The 21855-nt window shown below is 43.1% G+C and overlaps 1 protein-coding gene across 1 annotated transcript in view; it reads left to right on the top strand.

The window, feature by feature from the left end:
• Window positions 1-19358, top strand: part of EPHA4 (EPH receptor A4) — a 104544-nt gene extending 85186 nt beyond the window's left edge. Inside the window, exons 11-18 of the mRNA XM_021553675.3 lie at window positions 154-339; window positions 4199-4260; window positions 5387-5596; window positions 8061-8210; window positions 10558-10751; window positions 13566-13721; window positions 14004-14878; window positions 17075-19358. Coding sequence (XP_021409350.2) covers window positions 154-339; window positions 4199-4260; window positions 5387-5596; window positions 8061-8210; window positions 10558-10751; window positions 13566-13721; window positions 14004-14118 — 1073 coding nt within the window. The 3' untranslated portion in view covers window positions 14119-14878; window positions 17075-19358. The remainder of the gene's footprint in view (window positions 1-153; window positions 340-4198; window positions 4261-5386; window positions 5597-8060; window positions 8211-10557; window positions 10752-13565; window positions 13722-14003; window positions 14879-17074) is intronic.
• The last annotated feature ends 2497 nt before the right edge of the window (window positions 19359-21855 follow it).

The following is a 21855-nucleotide window of genomic DNA, read 5'->3' as shown; positions in this document are numbered from 1 at the left end:
TTTCTGTAAATACTTTTAAATTTGCTTTTAGGGAATGTGTGATCCTATGATTTTTGTATGACACTTCTCCCAAATGTACTGACATAACAGTTTGACAACAAAGTGCATGCTTCAGGCTCATGACCATGGATTTCTTGTGCCTTTTTCTTTAAGGGGAGTTTGGTGAAGTCTGCAGTGGACGTCTCAAAGTGCCAGGAAAAAGAGAGATCTGTGTTGCTATCAAGACTCTAAAAGCTGGTTACACTGATAAACAAAGGAGAGACTTTCTGAGTGAGGCCAGCATCATGGGACAATTTGACCACCCCAATATCATCCACTTGGAAGGTGTAGTTACTAAATGTAAGTAGGTCATTTTCATGACAAGTCCAATTTAGAAGTCACTGAGAAATTAAGTCTGTGTGGTGTGTGCTGGCTTATTTTTTTCCCTTCTTACCCTCTTTCCCGTAAAATGACAGATGGAACAGATCCACTGATAGCTAATAGGAGGAAATCAGTGCAGGACAAGTCATTAATCTTGTTGTCAGCTATAAATGGGTTTACGGTTTCAACTGATATTCTATCTGTAGGCAGCTTGTACAAGATTTTGTAGAGGGAATTAATACTGCAGGGGTTGCTTTTTTTTTTTCATCCCTTCTTGCTATGCCAAGCAGGCATCTTTCACATCTTTGCTAGACTGAGATGATTGTTACAGGATAGGCAAAAGCAGATGGTGAGCGAAGAATTCAAAATGATGGGGGAAAAATACCAAAACAAAACTACACAGTCATATGTTTAAAGTACAAAGCACAGATGTAAGGAGCAAGCCTTTGAAATGAAGCAAGCTATTTTAGTGTGAAACTTGCTTATTTATTTTCTCTGATTTACAGGTGTGCTAATTTCACTCTGCAGAATTTACCTGGACAATCTTTTTGACTGCTTTGTTTGGGTTTTTTAAAGTCTGACTGTGCTTTAGAGAGTGACAGTTCTTGCTGGGTGCTGTCTGTAGGCTGGAGCTGAAAATGCACCTGTGAGACACCAGTGCTTGGGTGTGAGCTGATAAGGTGCCACTGCCATGGTGTAGGTATGGTCTCTGCTCCAGCTGCCCGGGGTAGCATGGTGGCAAAGCCTGGCTCTGATTGCTGATCCTGAGAGGCTCTTTGGGTGTAGGGGCTCATGCTCAGGCTAGCATAGAAAGCAGGCAGTGATCTTGTGAGCTGTTCTCAGAGTGGACTTTGTGAAGCTCACCTTCTGCAGCACGAGGAACATGAATGGCAGGGTATTAATAGTGGGAGCAATTACAATTTGAGATGGATGAAATGTTAAAAAGTAAAATATCACTAGAAGAATAAAGTACCTCTAATAAAAGGTTATCAAAACCATCAGTTCCACTGTAAATTTCTGTCCCGCTTGAATATCAGTGAGAGCTGATACTTACTCTGCTATTTTTGTTTCTGGAAATATTACCCCTGCTCATTTGTGTTGCTGTCTCCTGGTCTGCCTTCTCTCAACAGTTGAAAATGGCTCATACAGTGTGTGGCAGTTTGCTTTCAAAGGCAAAGAGCAGTTTGGACTAATTTTGGCCATCCTTTACTGAGAGCCTCCCTCAAAACTAAAATTAAAATACAGTACTCTGTTTAAATTTGGAAGGTCTGAGTGTCTCTCTCGGTGATTGTAATAACAAAGGGAGGAGGGCTATGATCAGGCCAGGGTGTGTGCCTCAGACAGTGATGCTTTTAGCACCTTCATAAAAGAAAGACAACAGGGGAATCTTTGTGTTGAAATCCCACTGAGGCTGGAAGCCCCTGAGCTGCTACAGCTCCAGCACTTATAAATGACCGCAGGCATTTGCATAATGCACTTGTCAGTGAATTAAAATGATTGGGAATTTTCACCGAGGAGGTGGCAGTGTGACCTGGCAGTGCCCCGTTCCCAGCTCCCAGTAAGTGATGCTTATGGCTCTGTTACTGCAGGCTGCACTCCTGGGGAAACAGGGCTACTTAACAACACATTTATCTCCATTTCTCCATAGGTCTTCTGAATGCTGTGATAAATGGATGCATTTAATAAACTGAAAATTAAAATGTGAGATAAATAGTGGTATAGATGGGGGTTGAGAGAGGCAGCAAAAAACCATGAATAAATTATTGGCTGATAGTCAAGTACTTTAATAATTGACTCACTGATGGTAACTTCTCCCTCCTCTTTCTATCCCCCCTCCCCTGCTAAAGAAGTGCCTGAGTAATGAAATTACATGTTAATGCACTGAAAGAGTCTTCCTTTTTTCCCTTCTACGTTGACATAGTATCTTTTGATTGAAGAAGGTTAATTAATACTCATTTAGCTGTATTTGTTCAGTGGAAGGGTGGCCATCACAGTTGCAAAGCATAAATGAAACTGCCATATGCAGATTTGGTTGAAGTTTTTCCTCTTTCTACCAAAGAATGCTTTCAAAGGTGAATTAGAGAGATTATGATGTTTTATCACATCCTTTTACTTAAGGATATGCTCAGCCAAGGTCACTCAGCCCTTCTTCCAGAGCAGTTTGCTTTATGCAATACCATTGCTTCTCTGCAACATTCTGTAATGGCATTTCACAGGCATGCTAGCTTGCATAGGACCAAACCAGTAATAATTTGGATACCAGCAGGGAAGGGAAGTAAAGCAGGAGTAGTGAAAGGCACGTAAAGGATAGGTTGGGACCGGAAAGGTGAAATAAGTAATGATGAGTGAAATATGTTACATAGATGTTGGCCTAAGTGAAATGTGGTAAAATGTTCCTACAGTCAGTCCCTGTTGCATATGGTTTTCTAATTAAAAAAGGTTACTTCAGAACCAGAAATCCCTGACAAATGAAGAGAAAAGAATCTTGGTGAAAGATGCACTGAGGTAGAAACTATTAGGGGAACTTTAAACATTGCAACATTTCATGGAAGGGTAATTTTTAGAGATGGTTGTTCTGGAGCAGATCCTTGCTGGTGACAGAACCAAGGAAAAATTAAGTAGTTGTGATACCTCCCATGCGAATATGCAATTGAGCTATTTACAGTCTGGGTGACCTGGTCTTTGAAGCCTTCTTTCCCTATAATGTTCCCTTATTCAGACCTGCTCCGGGAAGTAAAAGCTGGGTTTCTTGGGACACCATCTTTTATTTAGGAAGAAAACTATAGTTCCTGTAGGTAAAGCATAAGAGAGAGGAAGGTTTGCCATGCCAGACAACACTGATTGTCAGGTGCTCATCTTGGTGCTGGGTTTTTGCCATTCAGCCTTTGATGAGTTACTTCTCTACTTCTGCCATTGCTCTTTTGAGATCTTATCAGACCTATTTCTACAAATACCTGTATGTTAAATATGCAGTAGGATTTAACTCCCTGAAATAATTAGTGTTCCTTGTATGCACCTAAGTGTTCTCAGTTTCAGACACTGTATAATCTTTATAAAACTCTTAAAGGCAACACCAAGCATTATTTGTGTATTTGCTGTTGTTTTAGGCAGGAGAGTGCCTAGAAAGCATCCCCCTGTCAGTAACATTGCATTTCTACTCGGGTTGCCCAGCTTGGCCCCTGTTGCAGCATGGGGAGCTGGGTGCTGCTGAGCTCTGTGCCCCATGTGTGACACAGGGCACTGAATCATTTTGCCTCTGGCTGACTTCAGGAGGCAAATGGCTTTGGCTCATTTATAAATAATGAGGGAAACACAAAATAAAAACTCAAGACAGAGAAGGTTGAAAGGAATAGCCTGCATTTTTCATTCTTGAATCCAGTTGTCTTGGAATACCTTGTAGCTCCTGGCAGCTTCCAGCTTGCCTAAAGCATTAATCTTTCAAAAAAGACTGAAAGACCAAAGCATTCACAAATATCATTTTCTGCTCTGCGAGCAATTTATTATACTAAAGATTTTTCTCAGGTTTGGACAGATCTTTGTTTCTTAGTTCTCAATTATCAATTCACATATTCCTTGGAGAACAGGAGCCACTTTAGTTAAAGACCTTGTCAATGAGTCAACCGAAGGGTTAATCTTCCAAATGAGCCCATTAAATGTTTCTGTCCTGTAATATTTCATCTCTTGCTCCCCACAGCTGAGGCATAAGCTTGGTGCGTTTCAAATTAAATTAGATTGTGTAAACCAGGTGTCTTGGCAGCAAAATCATGTGCAAGCCATTTTTATCCCATTAACATTGGTGTTCATCAAGGAATTGTGTTTTTCTTTCTGCACACTCTAGGTAAACCAGTAATGATCATAACTGAGTACATGGAGAATGGCTCCTTGGATGCCTTCCTCAGGGTAGGTGATTTCTTCAAAAGTTAAGGAGATTTTATACTGGGAACATCTTTCCTTTTTTTCCCTTTTCTTTCCTTTTCTTTCCTTTTCTTTCCTTTTCTTTCCTTTTCTTTCCTTTTCTTTCCTTTTCTTTCCTTTTCTTTCCTTTTCTTTCCTTTTCTTTCCTTTTCTTTCCTTTTTTTCTTTCCTCTTCTTTCCTTTTCTTTCCTTTTCTTTCCTTTTTTTCTTTCCTTTTCTTTCCTTTTCTTTCCTTTTCTTTCCTTTTCTTTCCTTTTCTTTCCTTTTTTTCTTTCCTCTTCTTTCCTTTTCTTTCCTTTTCTTTCCTTTTTTTCTTTCCTTTTCTTTCCTTTTCTTTCCTTTTCTTTCCTTTTCTTTCCTTTTCTTTCCTTTTCTTTCCTTTTCTTTCCTTTTCTTTCCTTTTCTTTCCTTTTCTTTCCTTTCCTTTCCTTTCCTTTCCTTTCCTTTCCTTTCCTTTCCTTTTCTTCCCTTTTCTTCCCTTTTCTTCCCTTTTCTTCCCTTTTCTTCCCTTTCCTTCCCTTTCCTTCCCTTTCCTTCCCTTTCCTTCCCTTTCCTTCCCTTTCCTTCCCTTTCCTTCCCTTTCCTTCCCTTTCCTTCCCTTTCCTTCCTCTTCCTTCCTTTTCCTTGCTTTCCTTTCCTTTTCTTTCCTTTTCTCCTTTCAATACTAAAATTTGCACAGTTTTAAAGAAATTATGTTTGTATTTGGGAAATTCTTTTTTCTGGTGTTGCTTCTATCAAAAACCAGAATAAATATAAAGTGGAAGAATATAAAATAAATTAATTTTTAAAACAGCAGGATCTTAAATAATCCATGTTTAATGTGAACAGTTCTGACTTGCACCGTTTTTGAAAGCGTTGCAGTGCTGTAGAATCATTAAAATCAGATTCATTGCAAACAGGATACTGCATCACTGAAAGCTGTGACAGAACCTCTGGGTTTTTGCTTTACTGGTGAATTATAGACACTAGTGAGGAGAACGAGGAAATAACATTGCATTTTATTTGAGAGAAGATGGGAATCCGCAGCTCTGCTCTTTGCCAATTTCAGCAGTGGCAATAATGTAGCTTTTAAGCTTAATGCTCTGTGATTTTCTCCTTTCCCCATGCGCAGAAGAACGATGGCAGATTCACAGTCATCCAGCTGGTGGGGATGCTGCGTGGCATTGGCTCAGGGATGAAGTACCTGTCTGACATGAGCTACGTGCACCGGGACCTCGCTGCTCGCAACATTCTGGTCAACAGCAACCTGGTCTGCAAAGTGTCTGACTTCGGCATGTCCCGCGTCCTGGAGGACGACCCTGAGGCAGCCTACACCACACGGGTAAGGAGGGAAGGAAAACGGCCATGCTGTTGTGCCTGCATGTTGGTTTTGTCTGACTGTGTGGGAGGTGTCAGTGGTTTGTTTTAAAATAGTCTCAGTCACAAGTGAAAACCTCAGTCACAACCTAAAAGTAAACATTGGCCCAGGCTCCATAGCTCCTATAAATTGATGTGCTGTTGCTGCTACAGCAGTGGCCACAGCAGTATTTCTTTTCTGCATACCCATGGGAATATCCATGTATTCCTCTTGTTCCTTCATCATGGTACAGCACGTGACAGGAATATGATGCAAGAAATTAGAGCCTGGACTTCTGTTCCAGATACCTACAAACATGGTTTCCACATGGCTGTTTGATACAGCAGGTGTAGACACACCACAAAAAAATAAAAAAGATTCATCCACTTTTTCCCATCAAAAAGCCAGTCATAAATTTGACCTAAGTGATTTGGACTGGGAGAAGTGTTAGGCCTGCATTTCCATTTTTTGCTTCTTTCCCATTTTATCTATATTTCATCCCGCTGTTAGGTAATTTTGCTAAAGCTATTTTAATATGCTGCTAATGCAAGTATTCTGGCCACAAAACAACATCCCAGCCATTACCAACCTTTGTACCAATACCTCTGATATCAACACACACGTAAAGAGAAAAATGTCGGTTTATCAAGTCTCCTTCTTTAATTGCTTATTTTCTTCGTTTTTAAATATCTGCCATTCTCCATCTGTTCTCCCTAGTGTTGAGTTTGTTTGCAGCACTCAGATCTTGCTGTTTAATCCCAACACTCATCCTTTAATGGATTCACAGCTCATTACAGGGAATGATAGACTCCTGTAGTAATAAATGCTGGCCAGCCTTGGTATCTCTCACTCATAAGGGTGGCAAGTGGAAGAAGCAGAAGCAGAGGTCTGAAAAGCTGTATTCAGGGAAATCAGGGTTTAGACAAGCACACAAGGGCAAGACAGAAATGACTGAAAAGCTTCTCTTTGAATTCAGCAAGTGAAGATGTGGTATTGTTGACTCTCAGGAGTAAACTAGAGGGAGTCAATGACATTTGCTTTACAGTCATTGTCTTCATTTGGTATCAGTAATGAAGGATCAGGGATATTTGGATTAACTCCACTGTGCTCAATCAGCTAAATATAAAGAGCTTATTGACAATTTTCAGAGTGACAACCATGTATAAGCAATGTTGATGCATCTGTGTCTGAAAGCAGGAATAAAGCTTTTGCATAACCAGCGAGGCTGCAATAGAATGCAATTTTTTAAAGCAACAATTTTAAGAAAATGTTGTGTTCTGTTCCTGTTAGTAACTCATTATAAGTGAGAGCATCTTGTAGTCACCAAGGCACATATTGCCACAACCTGATTCACAAAGGGCCTGATGCAAAGGCCGAAGCAGTCAGAGGAAAGACCCCTTTTGATTTCCCTTGGCTTTGGAACCAGTCCATATTAAACACTTGAGAGATATAGTAGAACAATATACTATTAAGTATGCACACACTGCACTCAGTTATGGATAAAAGCTATCTAGGAGATGTCTGGGAAAAAAATAAACTTAATCAAAGAAGCATAAAAGCAAATGAAAAAAAAAATACAAAAACTTTTTTTCAGTTTAAGTCATTTCCCAGATGGAACTGCAGGAAACCAAAAGCTCAATTAAAAACACCTTGCATATTAGCATAAACAAAAGGAGAAATCTCTGGCCTGGGATCACTCAGCTAAGGCAAAATCAGATAAACAGGATGGAGTGAGTTCCTTTTTAAGCAGTGTAGGACCTCAAATCAGATGGCCAAGTGTTTCTATTTGTTTTAAAAAAAGTATTGTAAGAAGAGGCAGATTTCTCCAACAGGTATCAAAAGAAACCTTTTACCCTGGTTTGGTGTTGAACTCCTCCGCCAGGGTCTGGGAGCCCAGAGGCTTGCTTGCCTTCTCACATCTCTGGCAGGAGTTGGGATATTGCCCATGGGAAACACCACTGTATTCATAAATCTTCTCAGTTTATCCTCTCTTTATTTTACCTTTTTGAAAAGCAAAATGTTTATAATCCCATTTTTCTGAAACAGGCCAAACAGGTCAGACAGGCAAGCAAGGAAATAGTAATTAACAGCATGTACTTATTTGTTTTGTCAACTAAATCTCTAATATATACTTTGTAAAACCCCTGGCTTGTTCTCAGGCTTCAGCATAGCCCTAAGCAGAGATCTCTTGGAGGGCTGATAAAAATGCATTTAACAATTTACTGGTTCTCCTCCTCGTGACTAAAGCAAACAGATGGGCAGCATTGCCTCCTGGTTGGATCTGACAGCTTTATGGCAAGTAGGAGAGAAAGTGGATGAGATTTTCAGAAGGGTTCTGGAGCTGTACACAGAAAACCATTTTGTACTTTGAATACGTAGAACGGTGTCAGCCACACACACAGCAGTGCGTCAGGGACTCACCAGCCTGTGGTTCTCTCCTTGGTGGCAGGGGGGCAAGATCCCCATCAGGTGGACAGCTCCCGAGGCCATCGCCTACCGCAAGTTCACCTCGGCCAGCGACGTCTGGAGCTACGGCATCGTCATGTGGGAGGTGATGTCCTACGGGGAGAGGCCCTACTGGGACATGTCCAACCAAGATGTGAGTGTCCTCCTCAGCTTCCCTGCCTTTCCCCTCCCCGTGGCTTCATCGTCATCCTTAGATGCCTGCTGATGTGTTTCTGTGGCAATTGCTATATAGCTATAAGATGTTTGTTCCAGGCTTTTAAAAGGATGCTATGGGTGGTAGGCTCCTGTTTTCTGAGGGAACCCCTCTGGAACTAAAGTTCCTTGAGTACTTCAAGCTTTGTCTAAGCTCATGGAATAGGCGACTTTTAAGTTCAGGTCTATACCTTGTGCATGGGGTTTATTTGGTTTGGACTTTTAAATGCAAAAAACATAGCAATTAAAGAAAAATGGAGGAAAGGGAAACTAATATATGTAAACTGTCAAATCGTAATACTGTCAAGAGAAGGAGGATTTGAATTGGGTTTACTGAATGTCTTTAAGAGAAAAACTTGAATTTGATTTGGCTTCCTATTGGTAGTTAATTCTTGAAGCTCCACTATACTTATAACTCTTCTAGGTGATTTTATTTCTTGTAGGATATCTAAATCAACGCATAGGAAATCCAATTCTGATCATTAGTCAGAGCATCCTTGTGACAATGGCATAGATGCCCCCTGAGGGCATTAAAATCAGCTTTTGTAAATGACCATTCTTAAATTATGCATGTCCTGTTTAACCGTACCATCTGGACTACTTCAGTGTGTTCCAAGAGGGACTGTGCACAATGGCTGCTGTTCCAGAAGAGTATTTAATAATAATGCTAATAAGAGCTTTTGCTAATAGAATTTTTATTAAATGAAAAAAAAAAAAATCCCAGTGAAAATGAGACCTAGATTATCCATAATTCTTTTCCCAGGGGATTTACAAGCAAGTAAGGGAAGAAGAAAATGGTAATCTAAATATACAGCCATGGGAGTGGTTAAGGCATTTTACAAGTCATCTGCTTTCTTCTGTAGAGCTGAACATTTTCAAAGAGTGTCTAGATGTGGATGGCATTTAATCTAAATGGGGGATATAACTTTAATTTCCTTCTGATGTGAAATGTCTCTTCTGGCACCCAATCTTGCCTTCCTTTTGCTAACAGGAAGTCATCAAGACTTAGCAAGAAAATAAAACACCAGATGTGTCTCGGTTATATCAGGCATGTCTGCACAGCGCGGTGGAGCTCACTGCAACAAACAAATGCTTTTATTAGAGCTGTTTATGTTGGGCTGGTGTTCACTGTGACTGCACTGCTAGGCCACGTTGAAAAGCTGGCTTGAACAAGACAGGGAAAGCCAATATTACTGTCTGTGCACACTCTTTACAGTCCATAGCACAGACATGCTTTTTTTTCTTCCTTAATGATGGCAAGAGCAGTGCTTCTCACAACAAAGCAGAAGTGGATTTCAAATTATACTCAGTGTGTTGAATCAAGAGAAATCAAAAGGATCTTCATATTTTCTGGAGGAGTGAGAGCCACTTTATTTGTGGTCACTGAATAGCTGCTAATAATGCTAGCATATCCCTCACCTTGTCCTCCCAGTGGATTTTAGCCACTAATTGGACAAGTCCAGAAGGAGAGAATTTAGTGCAACTCAGTCTCTGAGCACTCCTGGTCTCTAGTCTCATGGTGAGTCCTGCCAGCAGTGTCATATTGATTAATTCAGATCTGAAGGCTCCTGGGTCATGTCCTTGTCATGTCAGAATTGAGTTCTGGTTGTGTCCCATTCTCCTGAGAGAGCTAAGAAGCCATTAGAGCTTCTGGAGTGCTTTTTAGAGGGTTTGAAGTGATTTCAGTCTGAGTTTCTCTGGGTTCTGTTAAATATGAAATACATACTTAAGATGTATTGGACTTTGTAAAGCTGCACAAAAAGGTTCCCATCTCTGCATTTCTTGGCTCAGAGCATACAGCAGTGAGAGAACAGGTTCTCTGCAAGGCCTCTTTTACTGACAAGAGATGAACTAGCCTGGGAGGGCAGGGGTGAGGGAGTGATCTGCTGTATCTTAAAAATGCTGGGGAAAATACAGTCTCAACATACTGCACCCAAAACTGACTGATAGTAAAGACTTGCTCTAGAGCTGTTACTTCTCCAGCTCTCTATCCAATGAGGCTAGTTGCTTATTTCTAACCAGGGCTCTTCTGACATCCCATGTGCTTTTTTTGTGACAAATTGCCCTGCTGTATCTGATGTCTGCTCTGGCTACACTTTTAGTTTTGAGTTGCTGAGGAGAAATGACAGTTCTGAGACCACCAGCTGTCTGAGTCCGAGTGCAATTTTCCATGTTGTATCACTTAACTGGGGATTTGTCACCTTAGTCTGGATGGCCCTAGGACAAACACTGGTGGACTGAGCCGTGTCTGATGTTCTCCAGTGTCTTCCTAATTGTGGCGTTTGCAGGTGATCAAAGCCATCGAGGAAGGGTACCGGCTGCCCCCGCCCATGGACTGCCCCATCGCCCTCCACCAGCTGATGCTGGACTGCTGGCAGAAGGAGCGCAGCGACCGGCCCAAATTTGGGCAGATCGTCAACATGCTGGACAAGCTCATCCGCAACCCCAACAGCCTGAAGAGGACAGGCAGCGAGAGCTCCAGGTCAGCTGTGCTCTGGGACGTACCAGGGAGTGCAGGGGAGGTGACAGGTGGCACGGGAGTGCAGGCGGCACGGGAATGCAGGCGGCACGGGAGGGAAGGTGGCACAGGAAGGAAGGTGGCACAGGAGGGCAGGTGGCACAGGAGTGCAGGTAGCACAGGAGTGCAGGTGGCACAGGAGTGCAGGTGGCACAGGAGTGCAGGCGGCACGGGAGGGAAGGCGGCACAGGAAGGAAGGTGGCACAGGAAGGAAGGTGGCACAGGAGGGCAGGTAGCACAGGAGTGCAGGTGGCACAGGAAGGAAGGTGGCACAGGAGTGCAGGTAGCACAGGAGTGCAGGTGGCACAGGAAGGAAGGTGGCACAGGAGGGCAGGTAGCACAGGAGTGCAGGTGGCACAGGAAGGAAGGTGGCACAGGAGGGCAGGTAGCACAGGAGTGCAGGTGGCACAGGAGTGCAGGTGGCACAGGAGGGTAGGCATGCAGCTCCCAGGGCCAGCCTGCACAGCAGCCGCTGCTCTGCGTGGGTGAGTGCAGGACTCCGCTGGCTCCGTGTGGCCCCCGGGGCACCCAGGCTCACCAGCCCTGCCAGGAGGAAAGGGGAGTGAGCAGAGCTGCTGCTGGATCACATCAACGCTGAGCGAGTTTCCAGCACAGCCTTAAGCATGTCCTGATCCAGGCAAGCTCTGCTGAAAAGCAAAGTTTGCTGCTTCTTTCCCCTTCTCCCCCCACTGAAAGGGCTTGAGTGGGTAGGGTCACCTTAATCAGTGCAGCTAACAGGAGTGATGTGGTTTTCTGCAGGAAAAGCACATCATCAAGTTTTAAAAACCCTAGATTTGTGTAGGATTTGTAAATGAGCATTACAGCATTACAGCCAACGCCTCACAGGCATTGGGAAGGTGTGGATTAATTTTTATGTGAATTTGAATTTAATTTTGTGGAAAGCCAGTTTCATGTCTCCACCGATCCCGCATTACATTTGTTTTGTTTGCTAAGCATGGTATACTTGGTACATGCAAGAGAAGTGCAGCAGAAAGGAAAACTCCCAGTTGTAGGATAAAACCAAAATAGCTTTGTTGGGACAGATCAGCAGTTTGTGTAAGCTGGTGAAACACTGCTGAAGTAATAGGAGCTTTACTGATCTCTACCAGCTTTGGTCCATTTTGTCCAAATGTCTCTGCTGTGTCAGGTAGATTTGCTTACAGCAAATATGGGAAAAAAGTTTAAAAGAAACAAGGAAGGTAATAGAAAAATGTTTTTTAGTAGGAGGAAAGGTACAAATATATGCATTAGACAATGCAAAATTAAGTTTCTTGAATCAGTGGGGGAGTAACAGAGATTCTGTCTCAGCCTCGACGGAGCAACATCCTTTTTTAAGCGTCTGTGTCCCTCTGTGAGTCTTGCTTACAATGTATGTCACCAGAAGAGGGATCATTAACCCTGTGAGGCCACTATTGCCACCTCTTCCAGATTGCCCTAATTGCACTGGGAGCCTGGCAAAAATGTATCCTCCCTCAAGACATAAATAATTTAAGTGGTGAGAATCACAGTATGATCTGCTGTGATCATTTGGTTGAAGAATCACAGTATGAAACCTTCCATTTTGCTTTCTTTTCAATGCACAGGTGCTCTTTGAAAATATATAGGTTTTCCAGTAGTTAATAACCTGTTCAAGGTCATTCTCTGTGTGTGTGTATGTAAGTTAACAGCCCATTCAAGGTCATTTCACGTTCATGGCTGTTTATAAATATTTTTATTTTCTTCTGAATAGGAATTTCAAATATGCATATAACATTATTAATATATTACTTTATACTTAAAGCATAATTATATATAAATAAGTTAAGTCATTGGTCTTGTGTTAGATAATGCAGTAAAAGAGTTGAACCAAGTATTGCCAGCATGTACTCAATGCCTCAGGCAAGACCTAACCATGCACACCTAGTCTTTGATGATGCGCATTTTCAAATAAATTGCTAAATGATAGTTTTTTTATTAGATAGATAACAGTAATTTATAGTGCTTTAATGAAACTGTGACTTATGATATACATGAAATAGTAAATGCAGTATTAATAAGAGAAGAAAATGTAAAAATAATTATTGGCAAAACTGTGCAAGGCAAAATAAGAAGCACATTCCACAGTGCAAACAAAGATCAAAGCTTGTGTGATTCCCGCCACTCCTGGCACACACTCGGTCAGGAATGGATTGATTAAAGAGGGGATTAACTCCCTGCTGTCCTGAGTTTGATTGAATGCACTGAGCAGACCTGGCTGGAAACAGGAGTTATCTGAACCTGCCCAGAGTTTTACCCTCCAAACCAGTCTGGCAGGGTGTGAGCTCCCAGTTCTTTGCACATACTTCAGCAGTGTTTCTATAGCTGCTGAGCTGAAATCTGACACCTGCAGGGTTGGCAAGGTCTGGCATTGCTGCCCATGAGACACAGACCCAGCAGGCCAAAAGCCTTCCAGCATTGCCATCTTCTTTGTTTTGGGGAGTAAAAGCATTTTTTATGAACTTGGTTGTATCTGAGATGGAAGTCATAAGCTGTATTGTGGTTCAAATTAGATCTCAAACTAAAAATAGAAACCTGAGGTCAAATTAATTCTTAGCAAATATTGGCCCATTACTTTGCATCTTGTTTGGTTTCCTGCATTGATCTGAGTTGATGTGCAGAGCCACCAGTTTCCTTGGGCACAGCCTCTTGCCCTTGCTTTCCCTCATCATTGAGGTTAATCGCTGCAGAGACCAAACTTGGGTTTGTGGTTTGTGATCCAGCTGACACCATTTCTCTGTCCTTTCACTGTTTGGCATCCAGACCTAGCACAGCCCTGCTGGATCCCAGCTCCCCTGAGTTCTCGGCGGTTGTTTCTGTCAGTGACTGGCTCCAAGCCATGAAAATGGAGCGATACAAGGATAACTTCACAGCTGCTGGCTATACCACCCTAGAGGCTGTGGTGCATATGAACCAGGAGTAAGTACTCAGAGATATAACAAAAAAACTGGTAAATCTGGATTTAATCAGCCTCTCTTGCTTTGTGCTGCATATCATTACAGTCATTAAAGGAATGGAATGCCTTTCATTTGGATGGAGGATAACTTTAAAATGCCTCCACAATGCCTGCACTTATTTAATTAAACATTTCTGTACATCTGCTTTTGCTAATGCTGCTTGCGGTTGACTCTTAATATTCTTCTCTGCACCAGCATCTGATCCCCTGTTCTCAGCCCCTCGTTCTTCTCTTGCCTTCCTCAGGGACCTGGCCAGGATTGGGATCACAGCCCTGGCGCACCAGAACAAGATCCTGAGCAGCGTCCAAGCGATGCGCACCCAAATGCAACAGATGCACGGCAGGATGGTTCCCGTCTGAGCCAGCACTGAATAAACTCAAAACTCTTGAAATTAGTTTACCTCATCCATGCACTTTAATTGAAGAACTGCACTTTTTTTACTTCGTCTCCTTGCCCGTCGAAATAAAGATCTGCAGCATTGCTTGATGTACAGATTGGGAACCCGAGTGTGTCTGTTGGGAGGGGGCCTCCAGAAATGACAAGCCGTCATTTGAAACCAGACCTGGAGCAAATGGTTTCTTGGAACATACTTCTCTGTTGATCAATGATATGTAAAATACATGTATCTATATAAATATAAAGTCACATTCAAGTTTTGATGCTATGTTTGCTGCCAGATACTGTGCTTAAAAAACAACAGCGTTACTTTCCTTCTCCCTGTGACCTGTAGGATTACAACCATAGTGTTTTATTTGTGGGTGAAACCACCGTTGTGTATCTTTCACTGGAATGAAGAATCTGCCCTAGGATATTCCTTGCAGACTTGATGCATCAATAACACCTTGCAAAAACCTCAGTGAGAATATCACGTGGCTAATCAGTGCCTGCCAATTAATGATCTACCCGTTCGTGGGCTTGAGACATGAAGTGACCCACCCTGTGGATTACTGGGCAAAACTGGACTTCTGGGGAGGTTCTTGGCTGTTGTGCCATGCTGAAGCCTACCACTGAAAGACTTTTGTGACCATCTTGCCAGTAGTCAGCTGTGACAATCGTGGCTGTGGAGCTTTCAGACTTCTTTTCTCTTTCAAGAAACTTACTCCCTTTGCCTCATGGAAGGTCAGTGGAAGTACTGTGTCCAACGTATTCATGGTGCTTTATTTTGTAAGCTGTGCCAGGATTTCATCACTGTTGGGGGAAAATAAAGAAACTGCTGTGGTATGTGTTATTTAGGGTTCTTAATTGGTTTGTAAGAATCTGTGCTGGTTTCCCAGACTAATTGCTGAGCCTTTCCCATTGTTTGCTCTATTTGATGGTAGTGAAAATTGCACTATCTCAAATTGCTCCCAAGGTGTTGCCTGGTAGGGTGTGCAGACAAGGTGTAGAAGTGTCTTAGGGTTCAGCTCAATGCTGAGAGCTTGGCCTCATTTCACACTGAGAGCAGTAGGGATGCCCTTATGTTGTGGTTGGAAAAACTCAACATAAATAGATGCCACAGTGTAAAGTACAAATACTCATAAATGCATCAAGAAGAACCAAAGACTTTTCCTGCATTCTTATGAGCAGCAGTAAAAACAGTATTTGGATTTTAGAAAGATGTGTTTCAGTTGTGGTGTCAGTGGTTTTATAGGAAGGGGAGCAGAAAAAAATGGGATAGAGCATGCTGCCTTGCAGGTTTTGTGCAGCATGGGTGTCAGGCAGGGTAACAGCTCGTGCACAATGATCCTGTTGGATCAGTTGTGGGAACCAAAATCTACTTTGAAAACCAGCCCTGTGGGGTGAGTATCTGGGATTATCAGGGCAGCTGTGGGTGTGTGAAAGCCAGGTGCAGACTGCACAGCTGGGGCCTGGCACCCCTCTGCAGGTATGGCCAAGGAGAGGGAGCATGGAAAAGCTGTCCTCTGCCTTCTCTAGGGAATAGATGGAAGTTGAGTGACTGAAAGTGTGCCCTGGCTTGCTATGGCAATGTGGTTGTCCTCAGCAGGTCACACAGGATAAAACTTTATCCAGTAAAGCTCTGAACACACTGAGGCTTGAATTTATTTGTCATTAAGCTTTTATGACTCTTTTTGAACAGAGTATGTAAGTTAGATTCCTTTAAAGTCCTTCTGAGGACCAAAGTGATGAGATGACCTTAGAAAAACGATGGGCCACTTGCTCTTTGCTGAGCAGGAGGTGGATTTTCCTGATATGTCCTTTAGAACTGACATTGCATTTCAGCTGTGCCAGGCACAATGTCAGAGAGGTGAGATTTGTCGTTTAATGGCACTAAGACTAGTTCTTTAGTCTATAATATTTTGGTCCTACTCCACACCTGACAGCAAATTCAGAAATGATTTAGTGGCTTTATAGGTCAAACTTTCTTAATAATTGAGTTTATCCTAAATCCAAAACAGTTCACTCAGTTGGACAAATCACACATACTGTATTGTCACTCACATCGCTTCTTTTGTCACTTTTAACAATAACTTGCTGATTTTAACCACTGACTTTCCCTCACTCCCAACTCTCTCAGAGAACAACTTGTTCTGAATATGAGATGCTAAATTTGGATCCTGTCAAGTCATGACAGCTCAGTATAAACTGTTCTTCAGTATTACTTATAAAAGCTTTTCCATTTCAAGAAATTTAAGATTTCTTTAAAAAAAATCTACTTAAACCAGCATGTTTTAATGTCACTTTGCCAGGCAACATAAGAAGTAGTTACTCATTTTAAAGACCTGACATTTGTACTTTCAGCAGGAAAAATTCTTCTGCCTCTCCAGTGCAGAGATACTGGAAGTTTCCTTGCTGTGAATCTGTTGCGTTCTGTTGAGATCATCTTTTTTATCTAAAACCAAAATACACCCAATTTTCTGGCCAGTTTGTTAAATTGCTGTCTTGGAGTCTAGTAGTGGTAATTCAAAACAGTGCAATATTTTCCACACAAAATGGAAAACTGTGTCCCTATAGAATGAAAACTGTGAAGGCAGCTCAGATGCTGGGTTTTCAGCACTGCCACTGGTGGTTGTGTTTCCTGTGAAATAAAATATGGCCAATGAGGGGCATCCACTGGAACGTGATTTTAGCTTGAAGAGAGCAGATGGAGGGAAAAAAAAGGTGGCCCATGTAAGTATAGGTAGAAAGATAGAATGGCTGATTGCATGTCTGTATGTAAGGTACACCATGGAAGCAAGATTTTGAAATAGGGAAGGAGGAAGGACAGGAGAGGCAAAGGGTTCCCACCTTTTGAGCGCTGCCATTTGGGCAGGTCTGGGCTGTCTATCTTGGTGCATGTGGTTTAATGCATTTAATTTGGGTTCTCTTTTTGTGCAGGGAGATGGATTTTGCTTTCACAGCCTCGTAGCCCGTCCTGTTGATCACATTGACCATGGAGGAACACAGACTAGACATGAAGCCTTCTGGACCCACAGTTGCGTCTTCCATGGCACTGATTCTGGAAAACACATGCTGAACAGTCATCGGTCCCCAAAGAGAGTGTGACTTTTACTGTCTCTTTTTTTGTTCCTGGGCCACCCACTCCGTTGTTTTTCTCCACTGAGCGATAACTGACTCGTTAAGACTCAGCACCCAGTTGTCACTTGAGGAATGTACTGTATCAAAGCCCTGCAGACATCTGGATTTTGTTTTTCCTCCTCTTCTGCTTTCTCTGCTTACCTTTGGTTTTATTTATATATTTTGTTGTCTCTCCTCATTCCCCTGGCTGTCACCGCTGCATCCCGGACGAATGAAGGTGACAGAGCACTACACATCTTACCATGGACGCCAGGCCAGGTGCCACAGCAAAGAGCCCAGTTCCTGTGAGCTGCCTGTGTGCATTGCTGAAGTGACATTTTACACTAAAGGTGCCATTGCAGTGATATAAATATATTTTTTTTCCTTGAATGGATAATGGATTATTATCTCCTCCGAAAGGTGCGTACGTGTGCTCGTGTGCGTGTGTTGGCGTGCAAGTCACCTCATGTGTAGAGCTGCCTGTGAATGTGCCCCAAACACCTCTGTCCTGTGAGACCAGGCCGATAGCTCATGTCTGAAATGATAGCAAGAACACACACATTAAGAAAGTGTTGAAATTTCTGTATCTGTAAGTGTATTTTTTATCTGCCACACTAACGTTGTTGAGTAGTTCTGCAGCCTGAAACAGGGGCAGTTTCAAGTTAGTTTTGGAGTAATGAATGCAGGATCTAAAGGGTGCTAAAGGTTCTTGTTAAGTGTTTATTTGTACTAGTGCCCTGCTGATGACCAAGAATGACCAGTTTCTCAGTGGCAAGGTGGTGGAGGCAACACCTGCATCTCTCTATCCACTGGTAATCCTGAACTGAATTCTTACATAGCCTTTTTTATCTGCAAAAATAGGATTTTAAAGACATGTTGAATGCTAGCAAATACATGCAGTTCTTCCATTCACAGAAGCACCTCGCTCTGTGTGCAGCGTAATAATCAGAACACTTCCCTCGTTCCCAGCACAGATAAGGAACAAAAATGCAACAGGACCTGTAAAGTTAACAGTTAGCAAGAGTTGTGCACTGTGTCCTGTTCCTTGTACAGCTGAAGAGCAGTTGAAGAGCAGTAGAAGACACTCTTTGCTCCGTGGCCAGGAGCAGTGCTGCAGCATGCTGCTACTGCCTAGGAGAGCTTGCTGTGTTTGGAGACCTCACCCTGGTGCGGCGTGGGCAGCTGGAGTGGAGCTGAGTGCCTGCACCCAGGGACAGGCGCCTGGCAGGGGCAGGTGGCCGTGCTGCCCCGGGGGCTCTCGGGCACATGCGGGGCAGTCTGGACCTGCAGCCCTGCCCAGAGCTGTGACCTGGTGTCCCGAGGTGGCTCCTGTTCCCTCTTTCCCCGTTGCTGACCCTCCGTGGTAATTGCTCTGCTCTGAAGGAGGAGCAGCAGCAGGCTGGCAGGGAAGCGAGGGAGGCATGGCAGGGCACCAGGACGTGCCAGCTGTGCCATGGGCTGGGCCACCACAGGCTGCCCCAGACACTGCTGCCCTCGGGGACAGGCCACCACCGCTTGTCCCCCACGACGAGTGTGTTCAATTGTCCTGTTCACACACCAATGGTTGATGTTTGTCTGGGTTTCTTGCTGTGCTAATTTTGTGATGGATCTTATGTATTAAAAATATATATGTATAAAATACAAAAAAAAAAAAAAAAAGCTGGTAAGTAACCAGTAAATGGGACTTAAAAAGCAGTATTTTTCTTTTATGTGACATTTTCATAACCAGAAAAAAAAATCTGAAATACTAATCAGACAAATAAAAAGAGAGTGCATTTATTTTTTTGTATCACTGCAAGTATGTTGGAATATGCAAGGACTGTGTAAATTAGAATGTATGAGGCATATTATAATTTAGTTCATACTGAAAAAATCTAACAGCATTTCTTGGTTCGTGCATTTGAACGATCTCTGGGTTAGATATATAGATTTTTCTATTTTGTTTTAATTTGTAATTTTTTTCTCCCTCCGTGAATTTTAGGTACACATAACTTATGTCATTTATTTATGGTCTTTTATACCTAGTTTGTAAAATTGTAAAATAGCAAACAATGCAAACATTTGCATTTGAAAATAATAAAGTAGTTGCTGTACAAACCTGAAATGGACTATTTCAAATTATTGCATGTTGTTTTTAATTTAAAGTTTATCCACAACAGATACAGATAGAGAATTCAGAATAACAATCCTGGTGTTTGCCCCAGAGGGATTTATTCTCTTCAGCAGATTTCAGATTTCCTTGCTGCTGTCCTGAGCCGTGGTGTGGGAAGGGTGCTGCAGCCAGGCTGCTCGGTAATAATATCAGTGATCCTTCCTTGGAGACCAGCTGCTGTCCATGGGCACTGTGCCTGAGAAAAACCTGCAGGGCCATCATTTTTCATGCTCATGACTGGGCTTGGCTGGGGACGGTGTCCCTCCGCTGCTCCCCAGCTGGACCTTGCCAAAGGTGAGATGTCCCTGGCAGAGCTCCTGCAGCTACCAGGCTGTCCTTCGGGCCAGGCTGTCTCCTCTCCTTGCAGCCGTGGCCCTGCTGCTGCGTTGCTGCCCACATTGCTCTGCTCGGGGCTGTGCCCGTGCCAGTGGGCTCGTGGTGAAGACTCGTGGAAAGGTGTCAGGAGCAGCAGCAAATGGAGAGGGACCGCACCCAGGGTCCTCATAAAACAGGAAAGCCGGACAGGACGAGCATAGGTCGAACCAATATGGTTAAAGCTACGTTCTCCGTTTATATATAGTTTACAGTTAACAAAGGCACTCTCATTGGCAAACTAGCATTGTTTGTCTTTGCCTTAAGGTGGTCAGATAAGAAATCATCCTCTAGAAACTTTTTACTCCAATGTTTTAATTTACTTCCAAGTATATGGATTTTACTGAAAGATTTCCTGGCTAAAAATACATTTTTTTTCTCTCCCAGCCCCTCCTTCTTTCCACATATTTATACAGCATCATGAGACAACTGAATCTATTTCCACCTAAAGCCTATATATTTGCATTTCATTCATGGTGAATGTCCCTGTCCTTGAGCTGAGCATGGAGTAGTGCAAAAAACAGATGTGGGGGCCACTGTAGACATGTCAGGAAAAGCAAAATGTTTTTTGACACTTGCAAAGCAAAAGAAAAAAAAGGCTTTTAATGCTCTAAATCAGCAACATGATTAAAACTAGAGCTGGGTTTGAGGCCTTGACCTCAGTTATTTTACCCTTCCCTTGCAGGGAAGTACCCTTGGGCCATTGACTGATCCTCTATTGAATGGGTTACAGACCCCTGACATACCTTATTTCTGGCAGTGGCCCTGAACATAATTCTTTGTTTATAGGAGACTCTGAGAAAATGATATGAACATGTAGACCTTTAAAAGTAGGCAGTAGACATGTAGGCTTTTAAAACCTAAAGCATTTCATTCCAATCAGTTTAATAAAATGTATTCTCCATGGCTGAATGGAGAGAGTAGCCACAGGAATATGCTTTGTTAACTTACTTTCATACAAATGTATTTATATATATATGGATCAATTATGTCCCAGTAAGCTGCTGTGGATTACTAGCCTTTAACCAGACCAACAAGAGATGATATAAATCCTTGTTTTTATAGTTCTTTGAACTTACTTATTACTCTCTTATATAAAATCTTGCAATTAATTAAATGGGCTGAGGCATTTTGAGACATTCATTTTTTGAAGAGTACTTTTAAAATGAAAAAAAACCCCACTGGACAGCAGAACAAAGCCATCATGATGAACCCAGCTCCCCTCCCATTTCTGACAAGGTAACCAGCCTCCCCCAGGGTCAATAAGCATTTATAGGTGCAGGTAGCTGCCTACTGCCAATTTTTAATGATGCTGCTTGGCAAAGGGACGCAGCAGCTCAGGTAATGAACTCCCACTTCCCACTTGGGTTTTCAGCCTTGCACTAAGCATCCTGCTGATGAAATTACCTAAACTCCACTCTAATCATCTTGGGGAGGGACTTTTCAGAAGCCAACCATCACAGCAAGAAGCCACGTGAGCTCAGAGGGGCTGGAGAGCTGTGGGGGGACCTGCTGTGCTGCCCTGGTGCCTCCCGTGCCCTGGAGCCTGCTGCAATCCATGTCCTGAGCCAGCCTCGGAGAGAGCTGCCTCTTCTTCTGCCTCCCCTGCCCTGTGCCAGCCCTTCCCTGCCACGACAATGTCACTGGGATGGTGAAACCGTGCTGCCTCCTCCCCTCCAGCCACCGAGGTGTGACAGGGCCTGAGCAGGTCCAAGGTGGCCCAGGGACCCCAGGAGATGCCCTGGAGGGCTGGGATGAGATCCTTCACTCAGGAACATCAGCAGTGTTTGGGCTGTTCAGCAGCTGAGGCTGGACAAATCCCATGCTCTGGAAATGCAGGTAGCAGGAGGGGAGTGGGCATTGGAGGTGCCAGTTTTCAGCAGGTTTAAATCCAAAAGCCCTTTAAGGATTCTGGCCTCAAGTTTTCAGAATGCTGTGGAGGCCTGTGCCTTCTCAATGCCATGTGCCAGTGGAGTTGCCTGCAAACTCAACATGTAAGAATTGAGCACAGGAGCCCCCAGGGAGAGCCTGGTTCATCTGCTGGGCACATTAACCTGTCTGAGACCTTACCCAGCCA

The sequence above is a fragment of the Lonchura striata genome, chromosome 9 (genome assembly GCF_050655825.1).
Source record: "Lonchura striata isolate lonStrDom1 chromosome 9, ASM5065582v1, whole genome shotgun sequence".
Classification (NCBI taxonomy): Eukaryota; Metazoa; Chordata; class Aves; order Passeriformes; family Estrildidae; genus Lonchura; species Lonchura striata.
The sequence above is the reverse complement of the archived record's forward strand: the minus strand, read 5'-3'. Positions and strand labels throughout refer to the sequence as shown.